Raw genomic sequence first — 17639 nt, 5'->3', positions numbered from 1 at the left:
AATTCAAAAAAGAGTTTGGAATGACAAAGTCTGAATGAGGGGCAACAAGAAAACTCAGTTTAAAAGACATATTTAAAGACTAAGGACTTCTCTGTCCTGCAATGATCTGGGTGTGAATCACTAACCAAAAAACAAACAAACAAACAAACAAACCAAACCCTACTAAAATCGCCCTAGGCCACTCTTTCTTCAATGGAAAAGAGGCTTCCAAATACCTGAAGACAAGCCGAGCAGCAGTAAACAGTTCCGTGGAGATGCCAGCAGAGAGCAGCGCAGCAAAGAGGATAGAATGGATCAACAGAAGATTTCCCCGGACACATACCCCACCCCACCCCACCCCCAGCCCCGAAGGAAAAGCATCTTGTAGCCTACGGCTCTGCAGCTCTGGGGAGCAAACAAAAGCAGTGCATTCAGCGTTTGCGGGCACTGTGACATAAGGGTTAATAAAGTGCAGGGTGTCCAGTGCTAGGGAGGCAGAGAAAGGTTCTGGTGCAGGTAGAATATTAGAAACATGAGTCACCGAGTACGCATGTTCTCTGGCCATGTGTGCCCCCCTCCTCCATGAGCGTTTCCTGGACATGAGTGTTCCTTGATTTTCTTTACGCATAGATGTGATCCTATCACTTCTCTCCTCAATCAAGGCAATGGCTGACTATTGCCTCTCGGATCAAATATAAACTCAAGCCCCTGCACATCTCTGTTAGATCGATCTTTCCAACGTCACGGCACATCATTCCCTCTCCTACACTAGGTGATCCAACCATACTGACCTTCTCTGTTTCTCCAGCATAACATCCCATTTCCCATTTCCATTCCTTTGTAAGAGTCCTCCTCCACCCCAGGCCTGGAAGGCACTCTTTCTTCATTTTTGCCTCATAGAATCCCTCTCTCCCTTCAAGATATGGCGGAAACATTACCTTCTACATGAAACTTTCCCTCTCCCTTCAAATGCTAGTACCCTCCCTCTCAAACTATCTTGCATTTAATCACTTTGCATTTATTTGTATTTTTATTCTTTTTATATTTATTCTGCGTGTAATAAAATATACACATGTAATATGTGTGTATATGTTATATATACTTAATTATATTTATACATACTTAAACTTATACTTACATAACTTATATGACCTAACTTATATGACCTAGTGTCATATAAGTTATATGTTATACTTAAATATAACATATATAGACATATAGCATATGTATATATCTTATTTTTAATTACATACAGAATATTAAAAGAATAAATACAAATCATAGATATAGATGCAGATACAGATATAGATATAGATAGATAGAGATATCAATATCGATATCCTTGGTGTCGTACTTGCAATAAGGAATTGTTTCTTTGGTTGCATTTGTATCCTCAGAGCCTAACCCAAGGCCTAGCACATAGGTACTTAATTAATGCTTATTGATTGATTGTGCCTCAGTTTCCTCAACTGTGAAATGAGGAAGTTAGACTCAGAAGTCTCTAAGGTCTCTTTTAACTCTAAGACTATGATTCTGTAATGTTCTTTCTTCCCTTGGCTTCAGAAATACTACATCCTCCTGGCTCTTCTTCTCTAACCGCATCTTTGCCTCCTTCTTTGGCTCTTCAGTGGATGTTCTTTTCTGCTCCTCACCTTCTTCTCTTCTCTCCCAATGTCATCCCCTCTGGCAATTTCATTTATTCCTAAGACACCAACCACCACCTCCCTACAAATGATTTCCAAATATGCATCTCTAATCCTGACTTCTATACTAAGCTCCAGACCCACATCTCAATCCTCCTACAGGACATTTCCACTTGAAGATTTCACTGTCGCCTTATTCAACATGTCCAAAACCATATTTATTCCATTTCTTCCAAAACTCACTCTTTATGTTAACTTTGCTATTTCTATCATTGACACCAAAATTTATCCAGCTTTCTATGATCAAAATATAGGTCATTGTTTTTTTTTCCAAATCTTCCTCTCTTCCAGAACTTAGCACAATACCTAGCGCATAGTAGGCATTTAATAAATGCTTATTGGCTACTTCCTCACTTCTTAGTTATCAAGTCCTGATGGCTTCACCTCTGCTATATCTCTGGTATTCAGCCTTTCTTCATTCTTCATTACCATCTACCCAACTATTGCAAAAACTTCCCATCAGCTCTTCCTTCCTCCATGGTCCCTTCCTCCCATCCATCCTACACAACTATTGCCAGGATAATGTTCTTTCTACGTAGGCCAGAACATGTTATTTCTCTTACTTCATAATTTTAAGTAGCTGCCTATTGCCAAGTAAAGTCAAGTGAAACTCCTTTTCCTTGAATTCAAGGCCAATCTAATGCTACCCTACCTATCTTACCTACAGCTCCCATTCATGCACTACACTTCAATCAGATTGGATAGCATTTTATGTTTCTGCAAAACATTCTGTGAATTTCCCCACTTCTTTTTTTTTGTTCACATTGACCCTACATACTTAAGAGACCTTCCATCCCCCTCAGATGAGGAATTCCTACCTATTCAATAAAACCAAATTCCCCCCATCAATAACAACCTTCCACTTGAACCACCTATTGCATTTATTTCTGTATACCACTCAAGGGCTTATTTGCTTATTTTGGACAACAACTTTTTGTATCTGTATCTTATCTTCCTTTTTTTGTTCTTGTTTAATCGTTTTCAGTTATGTCTGACTCTTTGTGACCTCATTTGGAGTTTTCTGGGCACCCACTAGAGTGGGTTGCCATTTTCTTCTCCAGCTCATTTTCCAGATGAAGAAACTGAGGCAAACAGGGTTAAGGAACTTGCCCAGGGTCACACAGCTAGTAAGAGTCTGAGGCCAGATTTGAACTTAGGAAGACGAGTCTTTTTTGACTCCAGTCCTGGTACTCTATCCACTCTACCATTTAGTTGCCTACTGAACCATAAGATCCGTAAAGATAGGAATGATGTCTTATCTAAATTTTGTATCTCCCAAGTACACAACACAGTCTGCAAAGTGTAGGCACTTAGTGAATGTCTACCATTGTCTTCCCTCAGCCATCTTTACCACTAAGTACTCCCTTCTCCACTCATTCAATTATTCATGAAATATTTAATTTCAACAAGGACCTATGCTAAGCACTTCAGAGGTTATAGAAATGAATAAAACAGAGCCCCTGAGTCCCCTTTCTCAGGAAAGGTGACTTAAAAATCCAAAGGAGAAATAAAAATACGTACACTGATAACTACAAGATAGCACACGATCATTTTTTCAGTAGTAGAAATAAAGTGCAAAGGAGTTCAGAAGAAGGCTTCACTGTCCCAGGCATTAGTTCTATCAGCTTTAATATACCAATGTGAAAATTCAGTAGAAGCTTGTTTTTTGGTTTTGTTTTTTAATATATTTTAAACCTGTTAGAAGAATTTGGCCTTTTCCACAACTGGCTTTACAAGCCTCCCTCTTGCCATACCCCAAGGCAGTCCAAGACTTAAGGGGTTAACTAAGGTATTAGGAATTGACAGCAGAGCAGATCAGAGATGTTGGACCGCAGTAAGTGATCATCAGTGCCTTGGCTATTGGCTTAAGTACCTATAACTGAGTCACATTCTGCACCTAGAAGAAGGATGGATTACCAGATGAGGCACTAAGGGCACGAACTGGAGAATTTTCTGAATCGATAGCCATTTATTTGGGAATTAGGCATCACGTAACAAGAAGTGAGAAAAGGTCTGTGAGGAAGAACGGCCAAAGTGTGAGGAAGGAGGTCTAGGAGAGAAGCAGGCACCAAGGGAAATGCCTGGCATGCAGTAGATCCCAAGAGGGGACAGTACTCAGAGGTAACATTTGCCTAGTGCTTTAAAAGTATCTTACAGTTTCCCCATCTGTAAAAAGGGAATAATAATAGCACCTATCTCCTAGGGTCATTGAAAGGATGAAAGGAGATAATATTTGTAAAGTGCTAAGCACAGTGCCTGGCACACGGTAGACACTTAATAAATGCTTGTCCCCTTCCCTTCCCCTGTACGCATTGTCTCATTTGAGCCTCACAATAACGCTATGAGATAGGTGCTATCATCAGCCCCTGTTTTACAGATGAAGAAAGGAGGGCTCAAAGGAGTTGCCAGTAGGCCATCAGAATTATACTATTTAAAGGAGTTATGGTATAGTCAATAGAACTGAACTTGGGGTCAGAAATACTTGGGTTCAAGTCCAGCTACAGGAACCTAACTGTGGGATCCTGGGCAAATCACTTCAGCAGCCCTACTTGTCCTGGGTTCAGATCACTCAGTGGTCTCAGACCTCTTTTTGTATGCTATAAATAAAATTATAACAACAATAATGCTTCTTTACTGCATTCTAAGCTTTCCTAATGATGGATGTCTTTTTTTTTTTTCATTTGACATAATATATTGTGGTTGAATCCCAAGCATCCTGAGCGTGGGACAAGGGATCAAGCAGTCTTGGGAAAGATCTGTTTTCAAAGGGACTGGTGACATTCCTAAGGCCATTGTTTATCTCCAACTTTTCAGGTCCCATCCTCTGGTCCTAAGCCTGTCTTCCTGTCTACCCCACCCCCGCTAAGAAACATCCTGGCACTTAGACTTGAAAATAAAAACAACTGAAAGTGCTACCAGATCAGCAGAATAGAGGGGGCTTTCCCCTATGCTTATGAACCGAAACAGCCTGATTGTGGGCTGTTCATTTAACAAGTATTTATTGAGTATCTGCTATGTGAAAGGCACTGTTCTAGGAAATCTGGAGACTACAGAGATGAATAAAATATGGACCTAGTCTTCATGGAATTTATAATCTAGTAAAGAAGTTACTGCAAATATACAAAAACAAGGTTGATTGTGTTCTGTGATTTTATGCACCCCTAATTAAGTGATGACACTATTTCTTCAATAATACATGTAGCTTGGGCCTTAACCAAGGTTGGCACCCACTCCTATCCCAAACATGGACCATAACTTAACTATATCAGTAAGCAACGAGTATTTGTTAAATGAATATTATGTGTCAGGCACTGCTGGGGGGTACAAATACAAGGTAGCTTGAGAGGGAGGGTACTAGTGGTATGTAGAAAATGATGCTTGAACTGTGTCTTAAGGAAAGTGAGGAGCTCCACAGAGTAGACATGAGAAGGGAGTACATTCCAAGGGTGGCCAATAGCCAGAATGAAAGCATAGAGATGAGAGATAGAGAGCCATGGATGAGCAGCAAAGGGAAGGCCAATTTGGCTGGTTCAGAGTGAGGGAGAGGGAATAATTAACCTGGGGCCCATGAACCCTAAACATGGGTTCCATTCAGCTGATGAGTCAGAGGGTAGGTTTGGTCCCAACAAAGCTTCTGAGGGTGATCATTTTGACTAGAAATCCCAGAAAGCTGGGTTTTGCCTTGTGTGAAAGCCAGGCTTCTGCATCGAGTGATTTGCTCGATTGCTTGAGGGTGGGGGTGAGGATAACTGCAGGCAGTCCTGCTGATAAGATGGCACTTGGGGAATTGCCAGCAAATTTCCTGTAGCACAGAGTTATCAGAAAAGTGATATACAAACGCTGCACGAGCAACCAATTATGCAAATTTTGTAAGCTAGAGAAATAGAAATCTTCAATTCAGAGGCTTCTTAGGGTATTTAAAAAAAAAAAAAAAGCCCACCCACCAGCATTCTGGTCTGATTCTATTCCAAAGAAGTGATTAATAATAAGACCCTGGGAAGAAAAAACATGACACCAAGGAGAAGGAAAGTCAATCCCAAAGCAGACACAAGCTGCTGTTTACATATTAAGCCACAAATCCAGATCCTCTAGGGTTTGCAGGTCCTTAGGCTCAGTGCAGTGAGAAGATTTTGTTTTCGCTGAGTGTGGTACATTACGATGTCAATTGCAGATGATTTGTTTAGATATTTTTTTCAGAGCATTAGTATGCATGTCATTTCAGCCAAAGTACCACTTAGTGTTGCCTAAGCTGCATAAAACTAGGAAATGAGTGAGGCCTAGAGAGCAAGTTATGGTTAAAATTTACTTTCTCTTCCTTCTTATTTTAGCCCATTTGTGTGAAGACACCAAAGAAATCAGATTGAATGAACACACCTCTGGTAGATATGGCCTGTGTAGCCTTGAACATGTCAATTAAATTCCCTGGGTCTCAGCTTCCAATCAATTAATTAATTAGCAAGCAATAATTACCATCAATCAATTAATTAACAAGCATTTGTTGAGTGCCTACTATGTGCCAGGCACATAGTACTGTACTAGGTGGTAGGAACACAAAGGCAGTGAATGAAACAAGTTCTCAAAGAACTTATATTCTGATGGAGAAGACAAGTTCATATGGAATGTTTCTTTTTTAAAAAAAAAATTCCTATTTCCTATTAATACTCTGTATAAATGATGCCCTGGATGTGAATGTGTATTATTCTCATAAAAATGTTACATAGATGGAAAAGTAAGCATAGAAATTGATGCCTCCATTGTCTTTTTTTTTTTTTTGGTATTTATACAGAAACACACATATACATATAATAAATATTAAAATAAAAATATAAATAAATCCAAAGTAATTACATTGGAAAGAAGGGCATTGGTAGTTGGGGAGGAAGGGATCAGGAAAGGCTTTCTGTTGAAGGTAGTGTATGAGCTGCATCTTAAAGAAATGAATGATTCTGTGAAGTATAGGTAAGGAGACAAGGTGTTCCAGGCATGGGAAATGGCAGATACAAAGGCGTGGAGATGGGAGATAGAGTTTCAGAAGCAGAGAGAAAGGCCACCTAGGCTGAACTGCTTCTGAAAATGAAGGGGTTTCAACTAGTTGGCCTCTAACATCTTTTCTAGCTCTAAATCTATGATCAATGTGGAAGTATCCTCCAAAGATGTATATTACAACCCAGACTATGACCAGATGGTACTGTTTGAGCATTGCTCCATATGGCAGGAATCACAGATAATCATAGAATATTAGTCAGAAAAGGGACTTAGAGATGATATAGTTCAGAGCATTTCAAGTATGACATTCTCTCTGGGTTCTTATATCCCTGGAGGAGTAGCTGCTACTACTCTAAGGATGCTAAGATTAACCCTATCAGTGGCTATCTTCCTAACATTAGCTCACAAGCCCCCACCAGTGTGCTCTGCCTAACAATCAACCAGTAGACTAAAGCTCTTTAGCAAAATTATTTACCCAAATGATACAGCCAGAATAGTAGCTATAGGAGCAGCTAGGTGGCACAGTGTTTAGAGCACTGGCCCTGGATTCAGGAGGACCTGAGTTCAAATCCGGCCTCAGACACATAACACTTACTAACTGTGTGACCCTGGGCAAGTTAACCCCATTTGCCTAGCAAAAAAAAAAAAAAAAAGAACAGTAGTCATAAAACATTTCCCTTAAAAATCTGTAGTGTGTTCTCCCACAATACACAAAGGGTCCATAGAGGGAAAAGTGGACATTAAAGTCAAAGGTAGTAAAAACTGACCTATACGCCCTTTCTTCCTCCAGAGGGTATTGCATTTGCTTTAAACATGAGTACCTGTGATGTTATTACTGTTTTGTAAATTGTTTAGATTTAAGAAAGTGCTAGTAATGAAGATGAAATTTAAAAACATATGTGCATGCATTTTTTGGAGGGAGAGCCCGGTTGTTAAATAAAGGGTGTTAAATACACCCTTGTATTTCTGTATAAACACAACTTAAGCTCAGCAGGAGTAAAATAGAAGGGAATGAAGTTTTCATCAGACTAGAGCCCTAGTAACCATAGGCAAGTGATAACAACAACAACAAGCATTTTTAAAATGCTTTAAAGTATGCAAAGTGCTTTGTATTGATTAACTCATTTGAGCCTCACAACACTCCTGGTAAAAGGGGTTGATGTTGTAGGGTCCACATTAACAGATACCCCACAGATCTATTAAATTGTGGGGACTCACACACTAAGCCCAGTACTGGGGTATCATACTTAGGATGTAGAAAAGTCTCTCTACTCTGACTGCCTCTGTGCCTCAGCTATGAGGTTCCTTATTGCTCTGCTGGTTTCTTCACAATTCACCTATTCAAGTTTCAGACCCAATGTGGAATGTTTCTTTTGCATCTAAAGGCCTGCTTTTTCATTTCAACATCTCTGCCTCTCTACCCTTCCTCTCAGCTTTCCTAAAGTCTCTCCAGGACAGACAGAAATCAACTAGTATTGAACAGAATTATCTCCTTGTATAGAGTGTGCATAATATTAACAGCCTGAGTTTTATATAGCACTTTACAATTTTTAAAATGCTTTCCTCACAATGACTTTGTAATTTAGCTACAACAAATGCCATTGTCCCCATTTAATAAATGAGAAAATTGAGGCTCACAAAAATTAAGTGACATGCTTAGTAAGTGTGAAAACAAGAATTTGAAAACAGGTCTCCTCTAATTCCAAGTCTAGCCCTCTTTTCTCAATATTATTCTTTACTTAAAGATGATAAGTCTGCTAAAAATTATGTTAGCGCTGACTGAGAACAAACAGTATCATGAAGTTGAAGAGGTCTTGAAGAGTTTGCCCATTCCTGGGACATCTGACTTCCTTACTTTCTCTTCCTCCTCCTGAAATCCCTAACCTTCTTCAGGTCTCAGCTCAAATGCTATCTCCTGTAAGAAGTCTTTTTTGATTACCAAGTTGTTAGTACCCTCTACCTACCCCACAAAAATTACTTTGTATGTTTTTTGCATGGACTCATCTGTGTACATGCTGTTATTCAGTCATTTCAGTCACATCTGATTCTTTGTGACCCCATTTGGGGGTTTTATTGCAAAGATACTGGAGTTGTTTGCCATTTCCTTCTCCAGCTCATTTTACAGAGGAGGAAACTGAAGCAAACTGGGTTAAGTGACTTGTCCAGGGTCACACAGCTAGTGTCTGAGGCTGGATTTGAACTCAGGTCTTCCTGACTCCAGGCCTGGCACTCTGTCCATTGTACCATCTAGCTACCATGTACATGCTGTTCCACTCCAGTAGAATACAATTTCTGTGAGGATCATTTTTATCACTGTATCTTTACCTCTTAGCACATACTCAAAACACAATCAAACGGTTTTGTGACCTGATCAATGTGGATGTATCTTCCAAAGACACATACTATAACCCATACATGACCATGTCTCCTTTGAGTCTTGTCTGTATCATCCCATAAATCAGCAACAGGGAGTTCACCCAAATGTGTTGGGCACCTTCCTTGCTCTTTTTTTACGTTGGGATGATATCAGTAAAGCACAGCAGCTGCTCATTGATTACCCTCCACTGTCACTGTATGATCAACCCATCTTCTTTTTTGATCATATATTGCTTTGATGTCATCTCTTATTCCAGTTCTTCATAGTTCTTTACTTATGTGTTACAAACTGCTCATCTCCACCATGTGTTTCTTCACTGCTGTTTGAATAATAATTAATGTCAATTCTCAAAGATTATAGAGTTCTGTGACTCACGGGCATACAACACTGGCATAATATGGTTATTTTAAAAGTGGTCCTTCATTTCAGAGAGAAGTTTCGTGTCATGGAAGGAAATCTAAAATTTCCCATAAGCAATTCAACTATTCTCTTCCTCCTGTTTAACTCTGGGGCCAACAAGTTGTTCACTTGCCATATTTGTTCACTACGTAGATTAATGGATGAGTTCTATGCCTTATCTATTTAATTGCAGGTCATAATTTGGGTAAGCATTTTTCATCCACTTGGTTTTTCCCATGTGGACAGGTAGGGCAAACTGTTTTGAGTGATTATGAATTTCATCCGGACGACTCTGCAGTGTCCTAGGGTATAATATTGTTGTTGTTTAGTCATTTAGTCATGTCCAACTCTTTGTGATCATGCCATGGACCACAGCACACCAATACTGGCCATAGGGTTTTCTTGGCAAAGATGTGGAGTGATTTACTATTCCCTTCTCCAGTAGATTAAGGCAAAGAGAAGTTAAGTGACTTACCCAGGGTCACACAGCTAGTAAGGATCTAAGGTCAGATTTGAATTTAGATCTTCCTGACTCCAGGCCCGGCACTCTATCCACTGAGCCATCTAACTGCCTCTTCATGATCTACGGGGATACAAAAATAGGGGCTGTACATGGGGTTTCATCGAGATAGGGAGTCCCAAATGAGGAAACTCTCTGCTAATACTCTTTGGTACTTTCTCTGAACTTTATGGTCTTGAGAGTTGTCTAAATCAGAGGTGTCAAACATACGGCCCACAAGCCTCACACAGCCTGCAATAGTACTGAGTGTAGCACAAAACAGATTAAAATGCAATCAGGAAATATTTAACAAAATAAATAAAAATATAAAAAAATAGATAATATTACATTTTTAAATTGTCAATACATGGCCTGTAGGAATGGTTATTTATGGTTTAATGGCCCCTACTTCTACTTGAGTTTGACACCATCAGTCTAGATCATTGAGAGGTTGTACCTTGTCCAAGGTCCCACAGCAAGAGGTGGCACCTGACCCTGAGGTCAACTGCCTATCTATTACATTTCACTGCCTTTCTGTCTCTAGGGATTCCCTCTCAGAGCCAAATACCTTTGTTTGGTGAGTGGTCTCTGTTCTACCTAGTTTTACATGTGGTCTCCCTCATTTGAACATATGCCCTATGAGGGTATGAGCTATTATTATTGGTTTGTTGTTTTTAGTTTTTGCTCGTTTTTGTTTGTTCATTTTTGGCTTTCTTTATAGCCCCAATGTTTATTAATATATCCAGTAAGTGCTTAATAAATGTTTGTTAGTTAATTGACTGACTCCTGGTATTATTGATCAGAGGGCTATCAAATAAAATTATCTCTCATGTTAAATATTTCAAGGAATCTTACATAATTTGGAGGTATGCTTGTGAGACACATTGTTGGAAAATAACCTTAAAGATAGTATTTTGTTCTAATAAATCCAAAGCTTTTTCATAGTTAATAAACAGAGAAGCATGATGGGATCTTGTATTTTCTACAACTTTCAGTCAGTTGTGCATTTATAAAAGTGTGATCTACTTTGAAATGTTTCTTTCAAAAGACTATATATTTCCTACTAATACCATGATCAATGATGCCCTGGATATGCATATACTACTCTCATGAAAATTTTATATAGATGAAAATGTGGGCATAGAGGTTCATGTTCTCTCAATTGCCTTTTTTGGGCATTAATAAAGTCCAGGATTTTTTTCAGGCCCACCTTCAGATACCTTGTGAATCAATCACTCAACACCCTCAAAAAGGTATATTACCACCAGCATGGATCTTCATGTACGAGTGGTCAAACCCTCTTGCTTTTCCTGTCTTTGTTCTCATTGGTGTCATTTCTAACCCCTCTATAAGAATATCCATGACTTTGATGTGAGGGTCCAAATATGTTTCACTCGTTTTCCCCGATGGTGAAAAAAATTGTTATAAAAATCTTTTGCAAATCTTCCCATATTTTTATCTCATAGTTGTCCTCCTTCCAGATTCATCCATAATTCCCCTTAATAAGACTTGACTTATTTGTGTCTTTCCCCAAGTTTTCTTTAAACTAGTTTTACCCTTCATTTAGGCAGCTAGATAGCATAGTGGATAGAGCTGTGGACTGGGAGTGAGAAATTCTAATTTTGCCTCAAACATTTATTAGCTATATGACCTTGGACACATCTCTTAAGCAGATAGGTGGCTCAGTAGACAAAGATCTGAGCCTGGAGTCAGGAAGTCCTAGGTTCAAATCTAACCTCAGATGCTTACTAGCTATGCGACTAATCTGTTCAATTGTTTTAGAATCTTTTTATCTCATATGTAGGCAGACATAAACAATCTATTTTCAGCTACTTCAGGAAGGAAACTTTGTATTTTTAAAACATTCATAAAAGACATGCAAATGTTTTTTTATCAATTGAAATAACACCTCAGTTTTGAGGTTCTGCACACTAAATTAAATGTGAAAAAAGTAAATTTGTACAAAAAAGAGAACTCTTTATAAGGTGGCTCATTGTAGAAAACCCTCTGCCTTCCCCTTTGAGCATAAATGTCGCATGAACAACACTTTGCTATAAGAAACATACTTGATTAGTCACCATTAGCATTGTTATCTACTTTGTGCTTAAAAATCAATTGGTAATTTGGAAACATTGTAGAATGGAAAAAGATTTTTGTTTGATCATAATTCTTTGTTGAACTAGGGGGCATTTGCAGCATTCCTTGTCATAAGGACATGGTTAAAGTTTAAAACTAAAGGCCCCAGAAAACTAGCTTATAAAATCTAATAGAGTGTAGTTCAGACTATCTTGGGGAAGTAAACATTAAAACTAAAAACAAAAAAATCTGAATAGGTCACTTAACCTCTGCCCACCTCAGTTTCCTCAACTTTAAAATAGAGATAATAATAGTACCTACCTCGAAGGATTTCTGTGAGGATCCAATGACATAATATTTGTAAAGCACTTAGCAGAGTTTACAGTACATAGTAGGAGCTTAGTAAACATCTCCTCATCTTCCTCCCAGCCTCTCTCAGATTCATTTTACTCACTTATAAATAAAATGCAGATATTAAGAGCACTCAAGGGTTATTTTCAGGATAAAATGAAATAATATATATAATTATTAAATAAATTCAAGATACTACTACTATTATTTCTATTATTATCGATTGATTGATTCTCTCTTTTTTATTAAGCAATATTACTCATGATCTTTCACCATCCTTTTCTGAAAGTTTTACAAATGAGTTCGTCTTCTACATTGGTGCCGTCCATGTCTGCCATATCTCTCTGCTTAGCAAGTAATCAAGTGTTTGCTTAGGTGCTACTCAGCTCTTTCATCATGGCAATTGTAGTATACTATTTGAACTTCAGTATGAAATTATTATCATCTATATCAATATAGCTTCTTCCAACCATATCTCATTTTTCTTCATTGAGAACTCATTTAAATAGGTCAGATTACAGTTGTTTTTATGAGACACTATGCATTTTTCTGGTTTTATACTAATTTTGATCTTTGCTTTAATTGGCATCAGTCTGATTATACACAAATAGATGATTCAAGAATGATTCCCACAGTAATAATTATTCAGTTGTTAATCATAAAAATATAATGGATATCCTTTTAAGATTTTATTTGATGTCCATCATGTCTAACATGTTTCAATTCTTTTCTTGAAGAAAATATTCATGTGGTATAAGTGTTAGAATTTTGTGTAGTCTTTAAGTCTTTGAGCTCTATCTATTGGTATGCTGGTAAATGTTTATTAGCCAACTCTTTGAAAAAATGTATGCATGATTCACATTTAAGCTTAATGAACATTATTAACACTTTTTTCTATCATTTTCTGAAGTCTAGACAATCAACAATACAATAAATCAAGCTCTAATTCGTAATATTTACCAGTTTCTAAAGTAGTAATGCTCACACTGAAAATTTAACAATTGGCTCTTATGAGATGACCCTGGCCTGGGAGAATATAAATTGATTGTTTGGTTGATATTGGTTGATATTGCTGCTTATTAATTTTTTCTGTCAATGTACACTATTGAGAGGCTTTTGTGTTCAGTAATTTTTCTACATAGAGGAAATAATTAATTACCTGTCCCATATCTGGTTTCCATTGCATATTGATTACCTTTCTACTCCCTGCTTTGGAAAGACCTAGACACAAAACAAACCTCAGCTTTAAGTAAATATTCCCTGGAGGCTGGGGTGAGGGCATAATGAGCCAAAAGAAAAGGAGTCTGATACTTCTTTTTAGGTAATTGGGCTCCACAAAAACTGAATCTGGTCACCCTATGCATGGGTCCAGAGAAGATGAACCTCTTAGGGGAGGAGAGAATATATTGCCTCACCTCCGTAGGCCCGGCAATGGTTTCTAATGCTTAGAAATTAATAAATGAATGACTCTAACATAGCTCTTTTCCCTTTTCCTGGGGCATTCGAAGCCTCATTCTTAGAGGAATAGGCCCATGAGGAAAAGATTGACATGGACCATCTCTGATGCATTCTTTTTTCATGATGGCCAAGTCACTTTTAACTCATTTGATGGCATCATGTCAAATGGATTAAATTGTCTTAGGCTTCGTCAGATTTCTGTCATGTTTTCAAACATTAGTCATCTCAAATAGTGCTAGCTCACAGCTTCACTGTCATTTTTTGTTTCCTCTTGTTTTGTTTAGCAACTTTATGTCACAGAGAAAAAGAGCTTTGCTTGGTACTGACCCTATAGACAGAAGAAAGTACTACATGTAAGCAACATATATCAGTGTTATACATAAGCAACATATATAAATACCACATATAAGCAACATATATGTGTGCTACATGTAAGTAACATAGGCGAGTTCTACATTTAGCTATATATGAGTACTACATACAAGCAACACATATGCATGCTACATATAAGCAATGTATATGTATGCTACACATAAGCAACATACATAGCAAGAACTACTTGCTTTCAATAACTAATTAATGGAATCTAGAATTTCTGATGTGCTTTTGTTCCCAGATGCCCTTCCATGTGGCTCTGTTGTTGTTGTTGCCTTTAATGGGGCAGTGTGACACTTGAATTTTCCACTGCCTGTACCAGCAGAAAATGATGTAAATCTTCCATTGACTTTGCGCAAATCCTCTCTGGTTCTCTCCAGTTGCTTGTACAGCTGTCATTTTTGATGTCTACCCTTGAGGTAGCCCTTGATAGATCCACCTTTCTTCCGTAGTCATTATTGTTCATGCAGAAGCTGTGTACCCTACTCTGTGCAGATATCGAAGGGTGTTTATCCATTGTGTCAAACACTGTAGAAGAATGTAATCACTCTTGATAGTTACAGAAGACACCAGCTTTTTGTTGCCTTTATGTCATAGAGACCTATGGCATATTTGGATTCATGCTATCAGACTCAAAAAGGAATCCTGATCTAATCCTCTTTTTGAAAGTCATTTGATGTACAGGATTGTTTTTGTCATCCACTTTGTTATTATGTATAATTTTTGAAGTTTGCAATAAGTAAAGATATTCAGTGACAGAGTCTTTAGCGCTTTTCAGATTTTAGTGTACACTTTATGTGTACTATTATTATTATTATTTTATTATCTATGGAGGCATGTCAGGTCTCTTTTCACTATTCTCAGCAATATCAACCAGAATCATTTTATCATTTTATTTAATAGGGAGAAGTAGAAGGGAGAGAAAATAAATGCTTCTTAATTGGGAAAAATTATAATTTTAAAAAGGATATTGTTAGATTTTAAGGCAAAGGATACTTAAGACAGGATAATGATATAGGAATGCATAGAGCACAGACCCAAGCGAGGCCCATACTCATTCTCTCTCTCTCTTCCTCTATCTCTCTCTCTTCCTCCCTCTCCCTCTACCTCCCTTCCTCTCCCTCTCCCTCCCTCCCTCTCTTCCTCCTTCTTTCTCTCCCTCCCTCTTTCTCTCTGTCTCTGTCTTTGTCTCTCTGTCTCTCTCTCCCTCTCTCTCTCTCTCCCTTCCTCACTCTCTCTCTATCTCTGTCTGTCTCTCTCCCCCTCTCTGCGTGCCTATGATCTATGAGATTATATTGGTATAGTAGAAGGGATCAGAAGACCTGAGTTCTAGTTTATCCCTTCTCCATACCACTTCCCAGCTGTGTGACTTTGTGCAAGGCTTTCAGCCTCCCTGAGACACAGTTACTTCATCTATTAACGGGAAATAATGTTTCACCTTTTCTCAGCCCTCATTCTCCCCGACCTCTCTGCAGCCTTTGACACTACTGATTATTCTCTCCTTCTAGATACTCTCTTCTCTAGGTTTTCAGGACACTACTCTCTCCTCCTACTCCTATCTGACTGCTCCTTCTCTGTCTCCTTTGCTGAATCCTCCTGCAGATCACTCCCTTTAATAGCAGGTGTCCCTCAGGGTCCTGTCCTTGGACCCTCTTCTCCCTCTATACTCCTTCACTTGGTGATTTCATCAGCTCCTATGGATTTGATGACCATCTCTATGCTGATGATTTTCAAATCTACCTTGCCCCAACCTTTCTGCTGATCTCCAATCTCACATCTCCAAATGCCTTTCAGACATTTCAAACTAGATGCCCAGTAGATATTTTAAACTCAACACGTTAAAAGTGGAACTCAATGTCTTCCTCCAAATCCTCCTCCCCCTCCTACCTTCCCTATTAGTGTAAAGGGCAACACCATCCTCTCTGTCACTCAGACTCACATCCTGGGAGTCGTTCTGTATTCCTCATCATCTCTCACCTCCCATGTTCAAACTGTTGCCAAGACTTGTCAATTTCACCTTTGCAACATCTTTCAAATATGCCCACTTCTCCCTTCTGACACTGTCATGCCTGGATTATTGCAATGCCCTGCTGGTGGGTCTGCCTGCCTCCAGTCTCTCCCCACTCCTATCCATCCTCCATTCAACCACTAAAGTGACTTTCCTAAAACACAGGTCTGATCATGCCACCACACATACACACACACACACACACACACACACACACACACACACACTCAATAAACTCCAGTGACTCCCTACTACCTCCAGGAACAAATACAAATACAAAACAATCTGCTTAGTATTTAAAGCCCTTCATAACCTAGCCCCCTCCTCCCTTTCCAGTCTTCTTACACCTTAGTCCTTGACATGTATGCTTTGATCCAGTGGCACTGGCTTCTTGGCTGTTCATTAAACAAGACGTTCTATCTCTCAGCTCCAGGCATTTGTTCTGGCTGATCCCCATGCCTGGAACACTCTCTCTCTTCACCTCTGCCTACTGACCCCCCTGGCTTCCTTTATGTCTCAACTAAAATCCCATCTTCTACAGGAAGCCTTTTCCAACCCCTCTTAATTCTGTTGCCTTCCTTCTTTTAATTATTTCCTGTTTATCCTGCTCACAACTTTTTTGTATATACTTTTTAGTTGTTTCCCCCATTAGATTATGAGCTCTTGAGGGCAGGGACTGTCTTTTGCCTCTTTTTCTATCTCCAGTGCTTAGCACAACGCCTGGCATATAGTAGGCACTTAATAAATGTTGATTGGTTGGTTGGTTGGTTGTATTGAAGGCAGGAGGCTAGGCCAGATGGTTTTTTAAGCTGCTTTGCAGTAGCTTTCCAACATCTACATCTTATGAAATAACAGACACATTTCTGAAACTGGTCAACTAGAATATCATTTTAGTAACGTAGTCTTTGTCCATGACCAGCCACTACTCCCACCACCACCACCATTATCATCACCAGCAGTAGCAGCAACAGCATCTAATAGCTAATAGTTATATAGTACCTACTATGTGCTAGGCACTGTGCTAAATGCCTTACAAGTATTATCTCATTTAATCCTCAAAACAACCCTGAGAGGTTGGTGCTATTATTATCCAGATATTTCAGGTGAGGAAACTGAGGCAGTCAAAGGTTAAGTGACTTGTCCAGGATCACATAGCTAGTAAATGTCTAAGGGCAGATTTGAATTTAGATCTTCCTTATTCTAGGCTTAGTGTTCTGCCCACCAAGCATCTAGCCATCTTAGCCACTTTAGTACTTCATGTAAGCTTTATAGGATCCATAATCTCATAGGTGTGGGTATAGTCCACAATGGTAAAAATCACAATTTATCCATACCTTCTCATCCTGGAAGACTCATGTCCATATCCTTCCATAAATCCTTCAATCCTGTAGAAACCACATACTGAGGAGTCCTTTAGCACTTTTATAT

General features: G+C 38.8%; 1 protein-coding gene across 2 annotated transcripts in view; it reads left to right on the top strand.

The window, feature by feature from the left end:
* LY86 (lymphocyte antigen 86) overlaps window positions 1-17639 on the top strand; it is a 139161-nt gene that overhangs the window by 95394 nt on the left and 26128 nt on the right. The window contains exon 4 of one of the 2 annotated variants that reach the window (XM_027864095.1): window positions 6011-6348. The exons of the other annotated variant lie outside the window; for it this stretch is intronic. Within the exon in view, the coding sequence (XP_027719896.1) occupies window positions 6011-6099 (89 nt within the window). The 3' untranslated portion in view covers window positions 6100-6348. Of the gene's footprint in view, window positions 1-6010; window positions 6349-17639 lie in introns of those variants that run through there. 2 annotated transcript variants of the gene reach the window in all.

The sequence above is a fragment of the Vombatus ursinus genome, unplaced genomic scaffold, assembly GCF_900497805.2.
Source record: "Vombatus ursinus unplaced genomic scaffold, bare-nosed wombat genome assembly UNPS02000577.1, whole genome shotgun sequence".
NCBI lineage: Eukaryota > Metazoa > Chordata > Mammalia > Diprotodontia > Vombatidae > Vombatus > Vombatus ursinus.
Note: the sequence above shows the minus strand (reverse complement) of the source record. Positions and strands in the feature narration are given on the sequence as shown.